Below are 18,356 nucleotides of genomic sequence, written 5' to 3'. Positions count from 1 at the left end.
ACACTGGAACAGGTTGCCCAGAGAAGCTGTGGATGCCCCATCCCTGGAAGTGTTCAAGGCCAGGCTGGATAGGGCTTTGAGCAACCTGGTCTAGTGGGAGGTGTCCCTGCCCATGGCAGGGGGGTTGGAACTCGATGATCTTTAAGGTCCCTTCCAACCCAAACCACTCTATGATTGTATGATAATAAAAAAGAACGAAAATTAATTCTAATGATAAAGATACTGATTTAAGTAACTTCAAACTGGAAAATTTTTTCCAGATGGAAGAGAAGCCACAGTAAGTAAAAAATATTTTGAATCTATTATGATTAGCAATACAGTTCCAAAACGCTACTTAAATTGCACAAGAACAAAATAAACCTTAGTATTAAATTCAGTTCCCTTACCACATCTACAGTTTGACCATTTGTTCAGTTATACAAATTAAAGTAATACTAGCAGTGAGGAAAAAAAATTTCTTATAAATTTGTGATTTATCAGAATGATTACTAAAGCAGGAAAAAAAATATTAGTCTAATTAGTCTGTGCATTTCTTCCATCCCCAGTTAGATGAATACTGCCTAAAAACTACGTATTACCAATGATGAACTCTGTTGCTATCACTTCACTTAGCAATTCATACATTTCAGTTAAAGAAAAAAGTTATCTTTCAGACAGATGCATCAAGTGTTGTACCTCAACTGCAAATATATTTTGCTGTGTTTACTTCCAACTCTCCAATGGAAAGTCTTTAATAAAGGCGGGAATGGAAAAAAAAACTAAAACAACTACCCAAAACTATTTTAGCCTTTTAAAATATGGTCAAATCTGAAAGTTTACCAAATGATGGGAACTATACCACTGTAAATGAAAATGCAGTGATGAAGTACTGAAATGTGGAAGAAAAATAAAAAGAACACAATATAAAGAATAAATAAAAATTTAAATTATTGTTACAGAATATTTTGCATACTGTTCTATTAATTTGGCAAGTGCGCTTTGTACTGACGCATCCCTTTTTAGGCTTACATAAATTTTTTGAAAGGCCTATGAAACATTTTAAAATAATTACTAGAAAGAAAAGTGTTTTCAATTTCAGATTAAAGAATAAAAATTATGGATCGTAAGATCTGATGTTCTCAAAACTTTACTTCTTTATGAAAAGCATGAGAGAGATTACAGGAACCAAAACAGTATCTAGGATATCACTTTCTCCACAGAAGTTTTCAAAATCATATGTCTAGTGTCCTGACCAAGTCAACAAAGCTAAACCTATTCCAATCAAGTTTCAAGCTCATGGTCTCATACCGTATTTTTTGTTACAGTCAAATTAAGAACTGTGAATTAATCAAAGGGCAATCATGCACTTCAAAGTTTTTCTAAAATAAACAAGGTATTGTGAAGCTGTTAGTAGCAAATCCATAGTTAAGACTGAACTGAGCTTCTTTAAAAACAATAACATGAGTTTAACACCATTGAATCCCTTCCCACTTCACTGTTCTGAAGATAACTAGAATTTCAATACACAGCTTCCAATAGAAACGTCTAAGCTTTTTAAATTTTGTGGGATTTTTTTCTGCCACTTGTATAATTTTCACTCCCTGAGAATAAGTCAACAGAGCTATCTGTATTTACAGCATCTGAATCCTGGAAGCACTAAAAAAAGATTCCATCAAAGATCAGGGCATCACCAGGCTGGCAGAGTTCAAATATAGCATTTTCGACTCTCCCTAAATCAACGACTTTTCAGTTTTCAAAGAACATCATACGTTCTTGAGAATACCATATTTTCATCCTGACATGTCAGTGTCATTCACAAGTCTCCAATAACTGGATAGTAAATTTACCAAAGCCTGAAATATAAAGTATTTCTGACACACTAAAATATGTGTACTGTGAGTACTCAAAAGCTGTATTTGAAAAAGAACGTGGTGGAGAACTAAGGAATCTGCCAGTACAATTAAGTGTGGACAGCAAGGCATGTGAACTGCCATCAGTAGGGGCTGTAAACAGTTGTCTGGTCTCTTCAGTTCTTTCTTTCACAGCAAACCCACTTAAGCAACTGTAAGTTAACATGTTTCTTATGTGCCTGAAACAACAAATGCATGAACAGGAAAGGCATCCAATAAGCAACAGAATTCTTACCCCATTCCAGAATGCACATGTTTTCTCAAAACTCTATCAGAAAACTTCAATAACAATGCTTATCTCAAAATGTTGTTCCCATGCTTTCTCTGTAGAAATATATGTATCTCTCCCTTCTTTTATTTTTTTTCTCTTTCAAACCCCATTTTTCATTTGCTCTCAAGATATTCCAGGTTTCCTTAGTATTGTAAATAAACATGCAAACAGCACTTACTAAGCATATTTACATTAATTTATAATTTCTTGAGATTAGAGATTCAAAGGAAATTATGTTCCTCAAATTGAAGACACTACTGCAGGTGAAGTTCAACCAGGCCAAGTGCAGGGTCCTGCACCTGGGATGTGGCAATCCCAGGCACAAATACAGGCTGGGCAGAGAATGGATTGAGAGCAGCCCTGAGGAGAAGGACTTGGGGGTGTTGGTGGATGAGAAGCTCAACATGACCTGGCAATGAGTGCTGGCAGCCCAGAAAGCCAACCGCATCCTGGGCTGCATCAAAAGAAGTATGGCCAACAGGTTGAGGGAGATGATTTTGCCCCTGTGCTCCGCTCTCATGAGTACTGCATACAGCTCTGGAGCCCCCAACATAAGAAGGACACAGACCTGTTGGAACAAGTCCAGAGGAGGGCCACAAAGATAATCAGAGGGATGGAGCACCTCTCCTATGAGGACAAGCTGAGAGAGTTGGGGTTGTTCAGCCTGGAGAAGAGAAGACTCTGGGGAGATCTTATAGCAGCCTTCCAGTACCTAAACAGGGCCTACAGGAGAGATGGGGAGGGACTCTTTATCAGGGAGTGTAGCGATAGGACAAGGGGTAATGGTTTTAAACTGGAAGAGGGGAGATTTAGATTAGATACCAGCAAGAAATTCTTTCCTGTGAGGGTGGTGAAGCACTGGAACAGGTTGCCCAGAGAAGTTGTGGATGCCCCATGCCGGGACGTGTTCAAGGCCAGGCTGGATGGGGCTTTGAGCAACCTGGTCTAGTGGGAGGTGTCCCTGCCCATGGCAGGGGGCTTGGAACTCGATGATCTCTAAGGTCCCTTCCAACCCAAACCATTCTATGGTACTTTGATGTTAGGGGGGGGAAAAAAAAAGTCACTGAAAGAAACAGAGTATCTGACCATCTTCCAGCCTAGACTGCATGTTCTTTGACAAAGTAACTATCATTTTGTTAAGCGCCAAGCACAATCAGCAGTTAATTTGAAAGTAGGAGACAATAATCAAAGAAACGTATCATCACTGACCTTTGCAATAGCAACCGCTTGCTGAGGGTAATACATGGAGGCACCAATACCCATGAGACCTGCAGGATACACTAACTTCTTTATTTTTGAGCCTGTTTCATAACACACAAAAAAAACACATAAACCAAAACATTGTTAGGCTATATGTTAACCAAGATAGCTGAATGGCCCTAATCTTTTACTTATAATCAAAACAATTTTATTAAACAGTAAAAGCCACAATTAAGAGATATTTAAGAGAATTATACCAACTGATACTCTTTTCTAAACTAGAAGGAAAAATTCAGGTAAAGGAAGGTTAGGATAACATTCTTTTGATACATCAAACAGAACAAGACACATTCTAATGTGAACTTTATAAGTTACCTTGACTCACAAATATTGATTCTTCCACAACTGGTCTTATGAATAATTTTTCTTGATTCACTATAGCAATTTATAAAGCATTTGAAAGTACTTACGCTATACGCCTATTGCTCAATCCCCAAGTAAATTTTGAACATTTTAATCAATTTGAACTATCTATTCAATTATACAAGTCTAAAATAATTCAACTGCCTGAAAAGTTCATCCTCTTATCACAGCTGGCCACAGGTTGTGTATCCCGGCTGGCCAGTGACAATATTTATCATTGAATCTGTCAGAGGGCATGCTGCAGTTTATCCAGTCAGAAAGGAACAGAGAAGGGAGCAGGTAAAGGAGAAAAGCAAGCAGTACAGGAGAAAAAAAGGTCATAAAACAGACGTACAGGAGTCAGGACGCAGTAGTTCCGTTTGTCATAGAACAGCCTGTTCTATATGCAAAGCCACATGTGCTTCTAGTAAAGGAATAATGAATTTTGAAGAGGAAATGCATATTAGAAGTATTTAGTGTTTCCACTAACGTATGCTCGTGATGAGATGAGAAACAAGAGACATTCATAAAGTGATGTTGCTAGTCTTGTGAAGAGAGAACTTGGTACCAATTAGCTATAAGAAGGACCAGAAAAGGCAAGCTTCATTGTATCTTTACAACCAGAAATATTGCACTTTGTTGTCATTTCTGGGAATGGGGAAATCTTCCTTAATGATAGCTCATCAATGTGCCTACAATATCACTTTATGAATAAAAGTAATAGCTGAAGATATTAACGATTTCCAGCAGGCTGCTACTGGCTGGAGATACTAATTAGAGAGAATTTTAGGAATACTCCTGTATCCATTCCAGTACTACTCAAGGTCAGAGCAAATTATCTTCGATAGCATTTTAAACCAAGCTGGATGACTGTACAATATTCACATGATTAAACTCCGAATACCAAACTTTCTACTTAGTGAGCAGCTGTATCTTCAAGTCTTAATGGTTAGATCTGGAAGATTTTATCTGTACCTTCCAAGAGCACAATATCTTGCAGTGACACCAAGGAGGAAGGGTTAAAAAAAAGGGGAAATTTGATTCTAACTTCCTGTAGCATCAAAATTAAGGGGCACTTCCTTCTACAGTTTGAATACTGACTGTTATTTCCAGAAAGTGTTGTAAACTATAACCAGACAAGAAGTTTAAAAATTATGGCTCCAATCCTAAAAGATTCACAAATCAGACTTTCGTATTATGAGGTATTTTTATTAAACTTAGGACCCTCTATCTTTTAGACCTAGCCACAAGACTCCACACCCCACCCCAAATTCTGCTAACAGTTGTAAAAGCTGGAAACTGATCTCATACATCATCACATAAATCAATAAGCAGGAATCTGAATAGAAAGAACTTCAAATAGGTAAAGTTTGAGACCTTGATTTTAATTTTTAAAAATATACTAGAAGAAAAAAAACCAAAACACTGCTTTCATCATCTTCCCTGGAAAATTCCATATTTTGAGGAGTGCACATATAAGCACATATATTCACAGAATGCTTTCCATTTCTACATAGCCAAGCATACGTATCCAGTTTATTCAACACATACAGGCCCCACAAAGGTGTATTTTTATCCAAAGCAAGTCCTTACTAGTAATTAAATGCTAGAACTTTACAGTTGCATTACCTAACAAGTTTTGTTCTTGCGTTACTTCATTTCACTGTATTAAGAATCATAGAATCGTCTAGGTTGGAAGGGACCTTTAAGATCATCTAGTCCAACCATCAACCTAACTCTGATAAAAAACCAAAACCATACAAAAATACCCCCCACATTACTAAACTATGTCTCTAAGCACTATGCAAACCTGTCTTTTGAAAACCTCCAGGGACGGTGTCTCAACCATTTCCCTGGGAACACTGAATATCTCAATACAAACACAAAATATTTTAAGAAATGTTAATTGTGAAAAAGTATAATTTATTTTTGTTTAATGGGGCTTTGAGCAACCTGCTCTAGTGGGAGGTGTCACTGCCCATGGCAGGGGGGCTGGAAGTCGATGATCTTTAAGGTTGCTTCCAACCTACACCATTCTATGATTTCTATGAAAGCATAAATGTATTAGTTCCTCCAATCAGTGTGATGAAATTAACTGTATCACATTTCTATAGCACAAAATGTACATGTATTTATAGCATACCCAGAATTCACAAGTACTTTTGCTGAGTATCACCATCTACAGCACATCTGTGCCTCAATACACAATACTTTGAAGGAAATTCAATAAACAGCTAATTCTATATGTATCATATTTCAGGAACGTCTAAATTTTACTGGAATTTATTCCTCTGTAGTTTTCTACATAGGACATATATAGTGACATATATGATCAAGAACTTAAGTAATTAAAAAGAATTTTAGGCTTTAAAAAACCTTTTCCTACTTTTGCTATAAGCTAGAAATGGAAAAGATCAAAAGACTAGATTCTGGTAACAAATACAGTATTAATAAAAAATAATTGGTGGTTTACCTGAGGTTTCTTTGTGATTGGAGGAACATTGTAGAATCTTGCTTGTAAAGTTAGTCAGATCTCATGCGTCACAATTAAAAAATAGTATTCAAAAAACCCGCAAATAAATTGTTTATCCCAAATGATAACATAAGCAGTTCAAAAGGTTCCTGCTTACCTCTAGCAAGAAACAATCCAACAATTCCAGCAAAACCTATCACACCAAGCCTTGGATAAAACCCAGCGGGGGGGTTTTGGAGAAATTCACAGCCCTCTGAAAAGAAGTCAGAACAAAGTGCTTTAATGTAATGTGAAAGTGGTTTTGTGATAAGGAATCATCAATACGTGCTGGCAATTGTTAGAAAACAAAGAGTTATCAAAACACATTTAACTATCATGCACATTTTAGATCTGCTGGCATAAAATTCAAAGCCTTTGAGATCTTCTCTAGTGACACATGAATGAAACTGAACATCGTATTGTATTTACCAATTTTCATAGAAGCTTTTGCCTTTGCTCCTGGGCCATCTGTTTTGTTTTGCTTTTCTGCATCTCCGTTATATCTTTTTGAAGATTAGTGATAAAAACCTTTGCAAAAAGGATTCTTACATTTACACATTAACAAGAATTAGTTTCAGAAAAAACACTGTAGAAAAAACAAATCACAGAACAAAGGAAAGACACAGCATAAACAAAGCTCACTCCAAGATGGGAGTCCAATGGGGGAATGGAAAACTATGAAAAAACCTTTCATGCAAAGGAGTTCGAAAGATTGAGAGTGTTAAGTTCAAGGAAAAGAGGCGCACTATCTGAAATGCATGCTCAATCCTGATGAGCCCAAGTATGAAAGGATGCTTCCAAAACCAAAAATAAATACAAACTATTTTGGATTAATTCAAAATTCTTCAGATATCCAAGGAAGAAAACCAAAATTAAAAGGTTAAACATTACAAACAAAAGGCCTAACACTTGTGGTAAGTAACAAACATTGCAGGAAGTTTCAGTTACTAGACTGGGTCAAGGAAATACTACCAACTGGGAATAAATTGTGAGGCTTTTTTTCCTTCTTTTCCTGCATAACTGTCTTTTTTAGCGACATTGGTGGACACAGATGCAGGTCTCAGATTTTAATTATTTAGAAAAGTAGTGTCACAATGATCTACAAAGGAAATTTAAACAGATATACAGTGCAAATAAAGTAGTCTTAAATGCATTAGACTTTATATATATATTGATGCTTAGTGGAATTCCCTTTTAACAGAAAATATAGTACAGTCCTGCATTTTAAATTGCTAGTTAAGAAAACTAAACTGATTTACCTCTACCATGCTCAACAGCTTTTTCTAATTTGGGCATAGCTTTGGCATAAAGATCCTAAAAAAAAAAAAAAAAAAGAAAACAACAGTAAATAGATACCAAGCAAGTAAAATGTAAACTACAGATTGTAACTGATCTGATGAAGAAAAAAAAAAAAAAAAGGGAAGAAAAAAAAGAATTGGGTCCCTAAAATAACTTCTTTTTATTCCCACTTCCATGTTCACTTACAGAGCTATGCTTGCTCAGTATTATATTTGGCATAACCTAAAGCTTTTTCTCAAAGTAGTCTCTGGACACACATGAAATATAATACCTCAGAACACAGATGTCAACTTTAATATATTACTGAGTTCCTGATCAGGTACCCGAAACTCAGGATTATCTCAGGTTTCTCAGTGTACATAGGTATCGCAAAAATACTTGAGTTGATGCAAAGAAAGGAAGTACATCACCGCAACAGACTACTTCCCAGCACTTCACAGGGGTACAAGAAGAGACTATCTTAGGCTAACGTTCTGTTAGCATTTTGAAGTGACCTGGAAAACGAGATTCATAGATTCATAGATTGGTCCAGGCCGGAAGGTGTCCATACAGTGTCTGAAGTAAATCAAAGAGCACTGCATCAACCCCACAAACTAGCTCTAGGTTTTCTTCCCAGACTGAAAATATGCAGGAAGTAAAAGAATCCACACTGCCTTTTATCAAAGTAGAAAAAAAAAATCTCAGTAACAGCAACCTGCTAATTGTTATTATGCTAATAATCCTTCGGAGAGACAGTGTAAAACTGTCTATCAATTTGGAACAAATTCATAACCTTGTATGCCCAAAGCTAAAGCTGAGTAGGGTCTCGCAATATCACTTGAGCTGAATCTGTGCAGAAGTGAAAGCATTTGCTTAGGATACTGCATGGGGGAGAATATCTTTAGAACTTTCGTTTCCTCACTGGTAAGAGTGACTTAAAAACGTAACTTGTCATGAAAAAGAAAGTGTTAGCATAGGACACGCAACGTAACTCTAAATGGATGTTGGACTTATTAAAAGCCAATGAAAAAAGAACATGCTCTAAAGACCCCAGAGGCTGGCTGATATTCTCTCACAGCTCACACATAACTGGTTCATTTTTACATCTGTGTTTTGAACTGACCTTCCATTGCAGTTAAGCAACCAATTTTGAAAAAGAAAAATGGATGCACAAACATAACCAATTTTATTCTCAGTATCCTGAGTTATGTTTTTAATTCTGAAGACAACTGAGACATGCCTAAAATGTTATTTTCTTTAACCTAGCAGGGGGTGGGGGTGGCGCAAAACCAAAACTATCTCTGACTACAGTTAAGCAAGCAAGATGATCCCAAATCCATAAAGCTGACATGCCCGCTTCATAAAATGAGTCAGTAAACCACTGCCAGGAAATGGCTTGCTGTGTGCGAGCAGAAGAGCACATCTTATGTAAATGATTACCACACAGACAAAAAATAAAGCAAATAGGAAGACAACAGGCCAGGGAGACATAAAGCACTGTTCAAGGCTTACCTGCAGCTAGTCCTACTGGGCAACTAACCTCGTCTCAAATTTCATTCTGTTATGGTTACCGCAGGCAACCAAGCAGAACCCATGCATTTAGGAGGTCAAAGCTCTAACTATACTGTGGAAAATCATCCCCCTTCTCCTTCAAAAGTGAGGGCAGTGTACTCCTGCTGGTGGCACTTTAGAAACACATCACCTGACTGAGCAACCCTGAGTATTTCTGAAAAAATGTTTCAGTACTGTTAAAGGTCAGTACCACAACATAGAACTTCTAGGCAGAAAGGACACCCTGATCTGAACAGCTTGGCTTTCTACGGAGAACTGGAAAACCAGCTTGCAGCTTAAGAACAGGATTCACAACAGCCAGAGGGCAAAGTAGAGAGTCACCCAAAGTTGCAAAGAGGCAACCAGATGACAAGGACGCCCTTGCTTCAAAAGTAAGCCTCAACAAGAAAGACACCATATGACTCTGCAATCTAATATCAATAATTTAGGCCTTGATTACATAGATCTTGGTTTTCCTCTATGCTCCAAAGACTCTTTTTGTATTTAGTGATGTTTAGTACAAACATGCTACCTAATAAAATATACAAGTCTAGGGGCCAGGTTTGCCATTGAGAAGTTGCCTGGGATTTTCTCTCTTCTGAAGAGCCATGTTCTTCCCTCAACATTCCAGTTCAGCAAACAGCGATTTATTTTCTGCAGTGTTGTGTTGTGTCACAGTTGCAGTGAGGACAACTTGGTTTGGCTGCTCCAAAACACACTGCTTGATAATTTATGGTGCACTCCTTGAGCATGGAAACTGCAAATTTAATCACTCTCCTGTCTTCTCCAGTCACAGGATAGTACCAAATCCAGATATTCCTAGATATCTTTAACCTTGAAGATTACTTCAGATAACAATTCTAAGCTTTAGTTAATTTCCTTTTTATTCTTTTGGATGGATAAAAAGTGTGGAAAAGGAGAGGGTTAATTCAGCAAATCAGTAGAAAGAAACAACTGGTTTTGTATCAGGAGGGGGTAAATATTGTGATTTGAACTGTGGAAAAGTTTAAGTCATGCAGCATTTTTGAAAAATGCATGTACAACTACTAACTTTCACTTTGCTGCTATCTATTAATTCTGTGTTTAAAAACAAAATCCCAGTTCAACCCTTAGCACTGAACCACTACTGGCTGGGATGTAAAACCATTATACCTGACACCAGGCTGTGTATGGCTCCATAACATGCCGTAAATGTGAAACCCCTTCTTCCAATTGGGTTTGTGGATCCTCCACATACTTAGTCTCACGAACTGGAGAGGAGTAGAGCGACAGCTGTAAATATCAGCAAACAAGAGGTTAAAAACAAAGGTGTAATTCTGTAAGTAGGTCTTCAGGGCATGAACAGTCTAACCAGAGAACACTTAACGCTGTGCTTGCTACATAAACAATGCACAATAAAAATTCACGCACAGTTGTGAGACAACCATTATTAGCAAAGTTTAATTATATACTATGATGAAGATGACTTCTAATTGCTATGCAATTCATCCATAGCTGCTATATGATCCAAGTCACAAGTTATAAATTAATATTAAACTAGTTTAATAAGAACACAAAATATAATTGTGAAAAATGTTTCTGGTCTTCATCAGCACTTCTGGTTCCCAGTTAACATACTAAATGTACTAGAACTCTGAAATCACAATTGATTATTTTCTATATTTGTACAAACCATCATTAAAGAGTTTAAGTAGCTTCTAACAAAGGTAATATCCGATACAAATTTGTCTGCTTGTTACTGTGCAGGAAAAGAGTATGACATACCAACATTGCCATCATTAACCACACCAGCCACTGACAGCATTAATAGTGCCATGGGGCTGAGCAAATAGGAACTGTAACAACCACCTGAAGTGCAATGGGCATCTTCACATAATAAATATTAAACCACTGTATTTAGGATTTAGCATAACAACGTATTTATTACAATTACCTAAACATATTTAAAATTGTATTCCATGACGAAAAAAGAGATGAGCAAAGTCGATATCATTGAAGACAAACAGCAAAGTTTAGATCAAAACAAAACCTAGCAGTTTATGCACTACACTGATGTTTAGTATAAAGAACTTATATTTTATATCACTTTATACTACTTTTAGTAGTTTATTATAAAGTGACATTTACACATACTGTTGAGGCAAAGTGTAGCTAGCCCACTTTTCAAGATAAGTTGGAAAACAACTGTACTTCTATCATAATAAAAAAACCCCTGCTAACCATAACAGTATATATAATGACAGAATTTATCAAATTATTCTATAACTTGCACAGCTGGATTTCCCATAATACTTTGAAAGGCAAGCACTTTAAGTCTCATTTCCCTAGGAAATCCGGTCATCTCTTGCAATCATAATCACAATCGGTTTAATTTTGATCCTGTTAGGCAACCTAACAACCATGTCTGGCACAAGGACAAAAGACTCAGAGATAAGGAAATTCTCCTACATTGTATGAAACTGGACAGCTGGCAGTAGAGATCCAAACTAACATACACTGTGAATGGTAAGAAAGGCAGCCAAAACTCCACGGCTTGCACATTCTGCTTGGCTGGAGCTGACGGGCAAGCCAATTACTCAGCACATATGTTACTTCAAACTACTGCCTCATTACTGACTCATGCCAGCAGCAGTGTAGGGCACACGACAGCCCAAGCTAAGGTAACTTCACTGGGATGAAGCCAGGAGACTGCTTCAACTATTGATCCTCACGTACCATGCCGGTGAACTGCCCATGCAGACAACATCCAAAAGACCTAACCGTACACAAAAGTAAGTTTCATTTAGTTTCACTGCTCATGTAGCAACACTTTCACTGGGGTTGAAGTACTTAAAATTTTTAAACACCTACAAACTGTCACGGATATGAAAGCTGTATTTAGTCATAAACAACAATTTACTTTTTTCTTTTAATGTTGGAGACTGTTAAAAGCCTATGCGACAATGCTGGTGAGTCTGCAGTTTGACAGGGAGTTTTAAAGCTCTACTTGTGACATCACCAAGACATCTGTAACATCTTAGAGAAACAATAAAGTTACAGGTTTTTATTATCACTACTTCTTGTATTTGTTTTTGCTTGTGTCTGAATGCTGTAAAGAAAGGAAAGCTGATAAAATTCTGCAGGCTACTATATCAGATTCAAAGCATTGCCAGACAAAAATTTTGCCTGTAAAAAAAGAAAATATTTTTGGAAATAAAAAATTTTGATTTGCTGTTTTACCGGAAAACATAAATGAAATTTTAATAGAATCTGCCAACAGTACTTGTTAAAAAAAAATACATGGCGTTACCTGGATAAAAAGCAGGGAAAATATTTCTGGGGATTTGAAACACAGCCACAAGTAAATCTACAAACACGAAAAGGTAGTTTCTGAATGCAAAAGAGAAGGCTTTAATGTAGGAAAAAGATCTTGCACACAAGCAAGTCTGATGCTGTTAAGTGGAAGGCACCAAATGCAACCCTCAGGTAACAGAAGCAAAACCATGTAGACATCTCTACTACTCAAAACAGAGAAGCAAGTTTAAAGGCAAGAATACAACGGGTGAAGAGATATACATATCTCTGCGTTTTCACGCATCAAAATACAATGTCTTTCAGAATTTTGTAGATACCTCCATATAGATAAAAGAGCACTAGGGCTCTAACCACGCTTACCTCCTCAATTTTCAGCAACTCCTTTTTGGAAGTCTCCTTCTCTGATGAGGATGCATAAACCTGGATGGAGAGCAAGCTCAGGCTAACAGGGGTGGCCCCCAGCCGAATTACCTAGAAACATTATAGGAAGAGCTGTAAGTCATTAAGTTCAAACAAAATGGCACATCCATGTAGACAATGTTTATGTACCCCTATATGTTAATAAATGATACATTAAGATGCTTAGAAGGTAGGAGAAAGGGGAGTCAGTGGTACACAATCTAATGCTCTCAGGCACTCAAATGATAACACCTAAATTATTCAGATGGTATTTAGAAAAGTCTAAGGATAAAGGAGACAGTAAATATAAATGCTAATCTCATCAGTTTTCATCTCACAAAAAGATCTTCTGTTTTCTCTCACTTGAAACATAATTTTTGTCAACTTTCTTAGTATAGATATTAACATTATATTCATATTTTAAACAATTTTGTGAATGTCCATAACACTTCAGTTTTTCCGCAGTTAGTACCAAAAAGTTCAGCATTTTATTTCTAGTTATTGTCTGCATCTAGATGTAGGGGAAAAAAAAAAAAAAAGAGACTTACAGTTGAAAGTATCAGAACATAATCACTGCTTTCTAAGAATTTTAGGAATGTCTCCTACTTTTCTGTGAGAAATACGAATTACAGTGCATCGTGACAGATACTTGACTGGTTTTGAGTACTTCATAGGCAATCCAGTCACACAACACAACCACCATGAGTAAGGTGAATATAATTCTTCCTATATTCAGGACCTACACTAAATTGTATTTCTTAACAGGAGACACTGCTTTAACTTAAAAAAAAACAGAAGATAAAAATCTTAGCTGTGTAGTGAATCAAGAATGCACAGAAAGCATTTTCCAGCAAATGTACATCCTTGTTAACAGCAATGTTTCACTCAAGAAATGGCAGCTCCAATGGGAAACCTTTCAGCGTCTCATATTCATGTTGCTGCTCAGACAAACGTGCAGAGTTAACAACAGCCCGTGGTTTGTTCTATCAGGTTACAGCGTGAGTGAATCTAACAGCCTGCAGCCACCAAACTGGAGTGGTCTGGCTCTGCTCGTGGCATCCGTTCCCAGAAGTCCTGGTGCTCACCTTGCCCTAGCTTTGGTGGCCGGACGCTTCCACCGTGAGACAATTCACCTTGCCAATTTGGCAAAAGATTAATTCCTGAAAAAGAAGCGGAGAGCTTGGCGCGGGGGGGGGGACGGTGTTAGTAAATTGATCCCATCCATGAAACAGTCCGACAAGCACGAGAGGAACTGTGTGGCCAGGGAAGAGGGGGTGAAAAAGGAGAAGGCAGCAAGCCCTCTTCCTTTTCAGAAATAGTAAGGGTACATTACACTGACCTAGCTGCTTGTGAAGCTGAAGCCTTGGTCAAACCAGTACATCCTTCATGCTGTTATGATGATAACTGACGTAGCATCAGGAACAATTACTCTGAAACTTTGTTTCTGCCCATTGCAGAACTGTTAGAAAATAGCTTTAAAATTATCGAGGTTACATGCTTATTGCAGACAGATCGCTATTTGCAGTTTAAATTTCTTCCGCTGCCTTTCAGGTGGAATATTTATTAAATGTAACCAAGAGAATCCTCAAACTCAAAACTAGACTATATAGTTGTCAAACTTCCTGAAAACGTTCATTTACATGTAAAGAAACAGCACACAAGAACTAGGTCATCGGATTTATTTTTGGAAAGATATGAGGGATCTGATGAATCAAAAGGTATGGAAAAACTTGCTCAAAATGGAAGTTTTTCCTTATTTGTATCTATGGACTCGTTATTACAGCACTATAATGAAACACCACAATGACCGGATCAGTTGTTTCACAGCCAAGGAAAGACATGACCAAACTTTAAGAATGTTGGCTTAAACAAAGACTTTTCACATACTTTCATTATCCGAGATAAAAATGTGAATGGCACTAACCATTAATAACTGTAGAACATATTTCCTCATTCTTTCCTTTTTTCACTGCAAAACTGTTCTGTCACTGAAAAGGCAAAAATCTGAAATGCGCTTTCATTCTGAAAAATATGCTTTCAGTAAAATATTACCTCCTGTGATCTTTGGAACATTTAAGAATGAAACACACCACCAGAAAAGACATCAAGACATTCACGACTCCATTCACTTTCCTCAAAGCAGTTTCAAACTTATTTAAACTACAGCTACCAGTTACCTGAACAGCCATATTCAGTATAAATATTTCATGCAAGCCTAAATTTCAAACAAGTTTAAAACCACAGATAGCTTTGGTAGGGCAACTACTAAATCAATGGCATATACTACACTCAGAAGAGGTTAGTGCAGAGGTGGCTTTTGAAATAAGCCGTGAAAAATACAACTTCGGAGAGCGCCACTCAGAGGCAAGTGTCTAAAACTTAATTCTTGAATATGGCAAAAGTTTGTTACATGAATACACATACAGAGTTTTTACAACTCCTATTTAACATTTCTAAAAAGTATCCCTTGCAGTACAAAAAAAAAACAAAAACAAAAACAAAAAAGAACCCAACAGCAACTTAAAAAAAAATAAAGTACAATTCATTCTTGACAACCTCTGTTTAGGAAAAATAAATCTATTCTGCTATGTTAAACAACAGGTTTGGTTTTTGCTGCTATTCAACACCATTTATATTGTTTGAAAATTATCTGAACTTCCCCAGCAGAAACAGTAAATCCAAATGCTTTAAATACTTGAGATTTGTATATAAAGACGCACACAGACAGCAGAGCATAAGAATGGAACCACCTTGGCCAGCAGGTCGAGTGAGGTTATCCTCCCCCTCTACTCTGCCCTGGTGAGGCCGCATCTGGAGTCCTGTGTCCAGTTCTGGGCTCCCCAGTTCAAGAAGGACAGGGAACTACTGGAAAGAGTCCAGCAGAGGGCTACGAAGATGATCAAGGCAATGGAGCACCTCTCTTATGAGGAAAGGCTGAGAGACCTGAGTCTGTTTAGCCTGGAGAAAAGAAGACTGAGAGGGGACCTCAACAATGCTTATAAATATCTAAAGGGTGGGAGTCAAAAGGATGGGGTCAGGCTCTTCTCAGTGGTGCCTGGTGACAGGACAAGGGGCAATGGACAGAAGCTGGAACACAGGAAGTTCCATCTCGACATGCGGGAAAACTTCTTTGCTTTGAGAGTGACAGAACACTGGAACAGGCTGCCCAGAGAGGCTGTGGAGTCTCCATCTCCGGAGATATTCAAAATCTGCCTGGATGCGTTCCTGTCCAGCCTGCTCTAGGTAGGAGTGTTGGACTACATGATTTCTGAAGGTCCCTTCCAACCCCTACAATTCTGCGATTCTGCGATTGGTTTCACAAACAAGTATCAGCCACAACAGAACTACTCATACTGAAAATACCATATTACCCAAATACTTAAGTGCAGTCATTTTCCAAAGTATCCCTTGCAGTTTCCTATTTACATTTTAAACAAAATTAACCAGTAAAAGTGCAAGAAGCATCTCTCCCTAAATGCACTGTTCAAGCTATACTGCAATGGTCTTCTACATCAACTAAGTTTATGGGACAGATAAGACCAGTACTAAAGTATCATGTATGTGCACACACACATAAACACAAAAAGTTTATTCGGCAGTATGAAAGAAAACGTTCTACTTTCTGTTTCCAAAATTCACTTTAGGATCTCATTTCTTAATTTCATATTAACCATGTAAACACTTTGATTGAGCTGTGCCTTCAGTCTGCCTTACAGCTATTCAGCTGATACCAAAAAAGCAGAGCTGACATTCTTCCCTCTAGGCAATGCTCTGCATTTACTTTAAGTAAAAAATAATACTAAGCTTATTCCTTTCTCTAGTTGAAAAGCTCAACTTTATCTGTAGACAGCAGATTACTCATAAGCAAATTCCATCTGAAAGTTGCAGGGAAAAGGACATTTCATCTTCCACTGTCTCGCTTTACTGTCTTTCTCAAAGTTCTTAACTAAAAAATGCCTCTGGAAAGAATAAATCCCATATTAGTTCTTAATACAAATGGGGGGATCTGGGAGAAGAGCTAAAGAGAAGAGCTAAACTTTTTTTCCTCTTGTCTATGGTTTCTCAGTTCGCTTGTTACTGTCAGCCTGTCAAAACTGGGGAAAGGAAGAATAAACCCGTAATCATACTTTCGTGAAGGCTGATATTTTCCCCTAATGCATGAAGCTGCTTCATTTTTCTCTTCTTTTTTCATTCTTCCCCCTACCTCTCAACCCCATCTGAAAAAAAAAAACAAAAACCAACCAAAACTAGAACAAAACCTCAAGCACTCCTGTTCCCTGAAGCATAAATATCAAGGACAAGAAGCCACCTTCCCCTTTTGCTCTTAGGGGCAAAAAAAATAGGTCGGCCTGAAGCACTGGAATCTGCTTTACCTCAGTGGTGGTATAAAAGTAGTCATATTATGTGTAGTACCTCAAACCATGAGTTCACATATAACCCCTTTAATGACAATTCCGTATCACTTACAGAATTCTCAAGGACTCTGAGATAAAATCCTTACATAAGAATTCCAGCAATTGCCCCAACACTGAAGTACAGAAAAAAAATATGAAGTTGTGACAAGAGCAAAGCAAGCATAGGCTGCTCAGCATAACAATATATATCGTTATATTGATATGCTATCAATATCTGACAAACAAATAAGGTACAAAAAGAGAATGAATTTCAAAGATCAAGTTTCACCAGGCTTTAAAAAAAAACTCCAGCCTGAGTAGTCATGATTGAAATACAGTAATCTTTGACTGAAATATACAACTTGCTTTTAGCCTGAAGGGATTCATGGCGCTTCATATCAAAGGCAAAGATCTTTAAGCCAATTACCCAATTTAAGCCCAGATCACGCATGTTCCCTCCTTTTCACAGATTTCACTGACAACCATGCAATAAGGGGAGGGTTCCGAGACGAGGACAGTCTCAACCGTACAGATACAAACTCTGTAAGAACACTCACTCACAGCTCCACGCTGCTGTACCTAAGAAGTAACTTTAAATAACGCATGTGGTGTTTGTGTGGGTTTCTTCATGCAACACGGATAAGGCACGTAGTTTTGAAATATTAAAAAGAGAGATTATGCAGCTGCAACAAGAGTAAAACCAAAGGCTTGCGAGATATGCCCCGCCTACAGCTGCCACCAGATAATACAGGTTTTAAAACAGTGTTAGCTCGAATGTAAAAAAAAAAAATAAATCATTCGCTGGTAACAACGCCAGGGTCTTCACTACCTCCTCTACTCAACCGAGTAACTAAAATTGGCTTTAAAGGGGGAAAATAAGAGAAAAGGGGGCCTTCCCGGCCCAGAGCGGCCGCCTCAGCGCCGGGCCCCTCCGGCCGCGCTCCGGGGCCGCCCCCTGCCGGCCTCTCCGGACACGGCCGCCCTCAGGATCGACGACCCGGCGGCACCGCGGCCACCCCACCGTCTCAGCGAGAGCGGAGGGCCGCGGAAGGGCCGGGCGGGGCCGGCGGGGATGGGGTTGAAACAGCAACGGCGGCGATTTCCTCACCTTCAACATGGCGGCGCCGAGCGGGCGGGAAGCGGCGGCGGCGGCGGCGCTGCCCTCT

The 18,356-nt window shown here is 38.2% G+C and overlaps 1 protein-coding gene across 1 annotated transcript in view; it reads right to left on the bottom strand.

Annotated features, from left to right (window-relative positions):
• APOO (apolipoprotein O) overlaps positions 1 to 18,356 on the bottom strand; it is a 36,634-nt gene extending 18,278 nt beyond the window's left edge. Inside the window, exons 1-6 of the mRNA XM_074154342.1 lie at positions 18,299 to 18,356; positions 12,758 to 12,868; positions 10,256 to 10,375; positions 7,534 to 7,588; positions 6,393 to 6,488; positions 3,370 to 3,461 (exon numbers count right to left, since the gene is read on the bottom strand). Coding sequence (XP_074010443.1) covers positions 3,370 to 3,461; positions 6,393 to 6,488; positions 7,534 to 7,588; positions 10,256 to 10,375; positions 12,758 to 12,868; positions 18,299 to 18,307 — 483 coding nt within the window. The 5' untranslated portion in view covers positions 18,308 to 18,356. The remainder of the gene's footprint in view (positions 1 to 3,369; positions 3,462 to 6,392; positions 6,489 to 7,533; positions 7,589 to 10,255; positions 10,376 to 12,757; positions 12,869 to 18,298) is intronic.

The sequence above is a fragment of the Numenius arquata genome, chromosome 1 (genome assembly GCF_964106895.1).
Source record: "Numenius arquata chromosome 1, bNumArq3.hap1.1, whole genome shotgun sequence".
NCBI lineage: Eukaryota > Metazoa > Chordata > Aves > Charadriiformes > Scolopacidae > Numenius > Numenius arquata.
The sequence above is the reverse complement of the archived record's forward strand: the minus strand, read 5'-3'. Positions and strand labels throughout refer to the sequence as shown.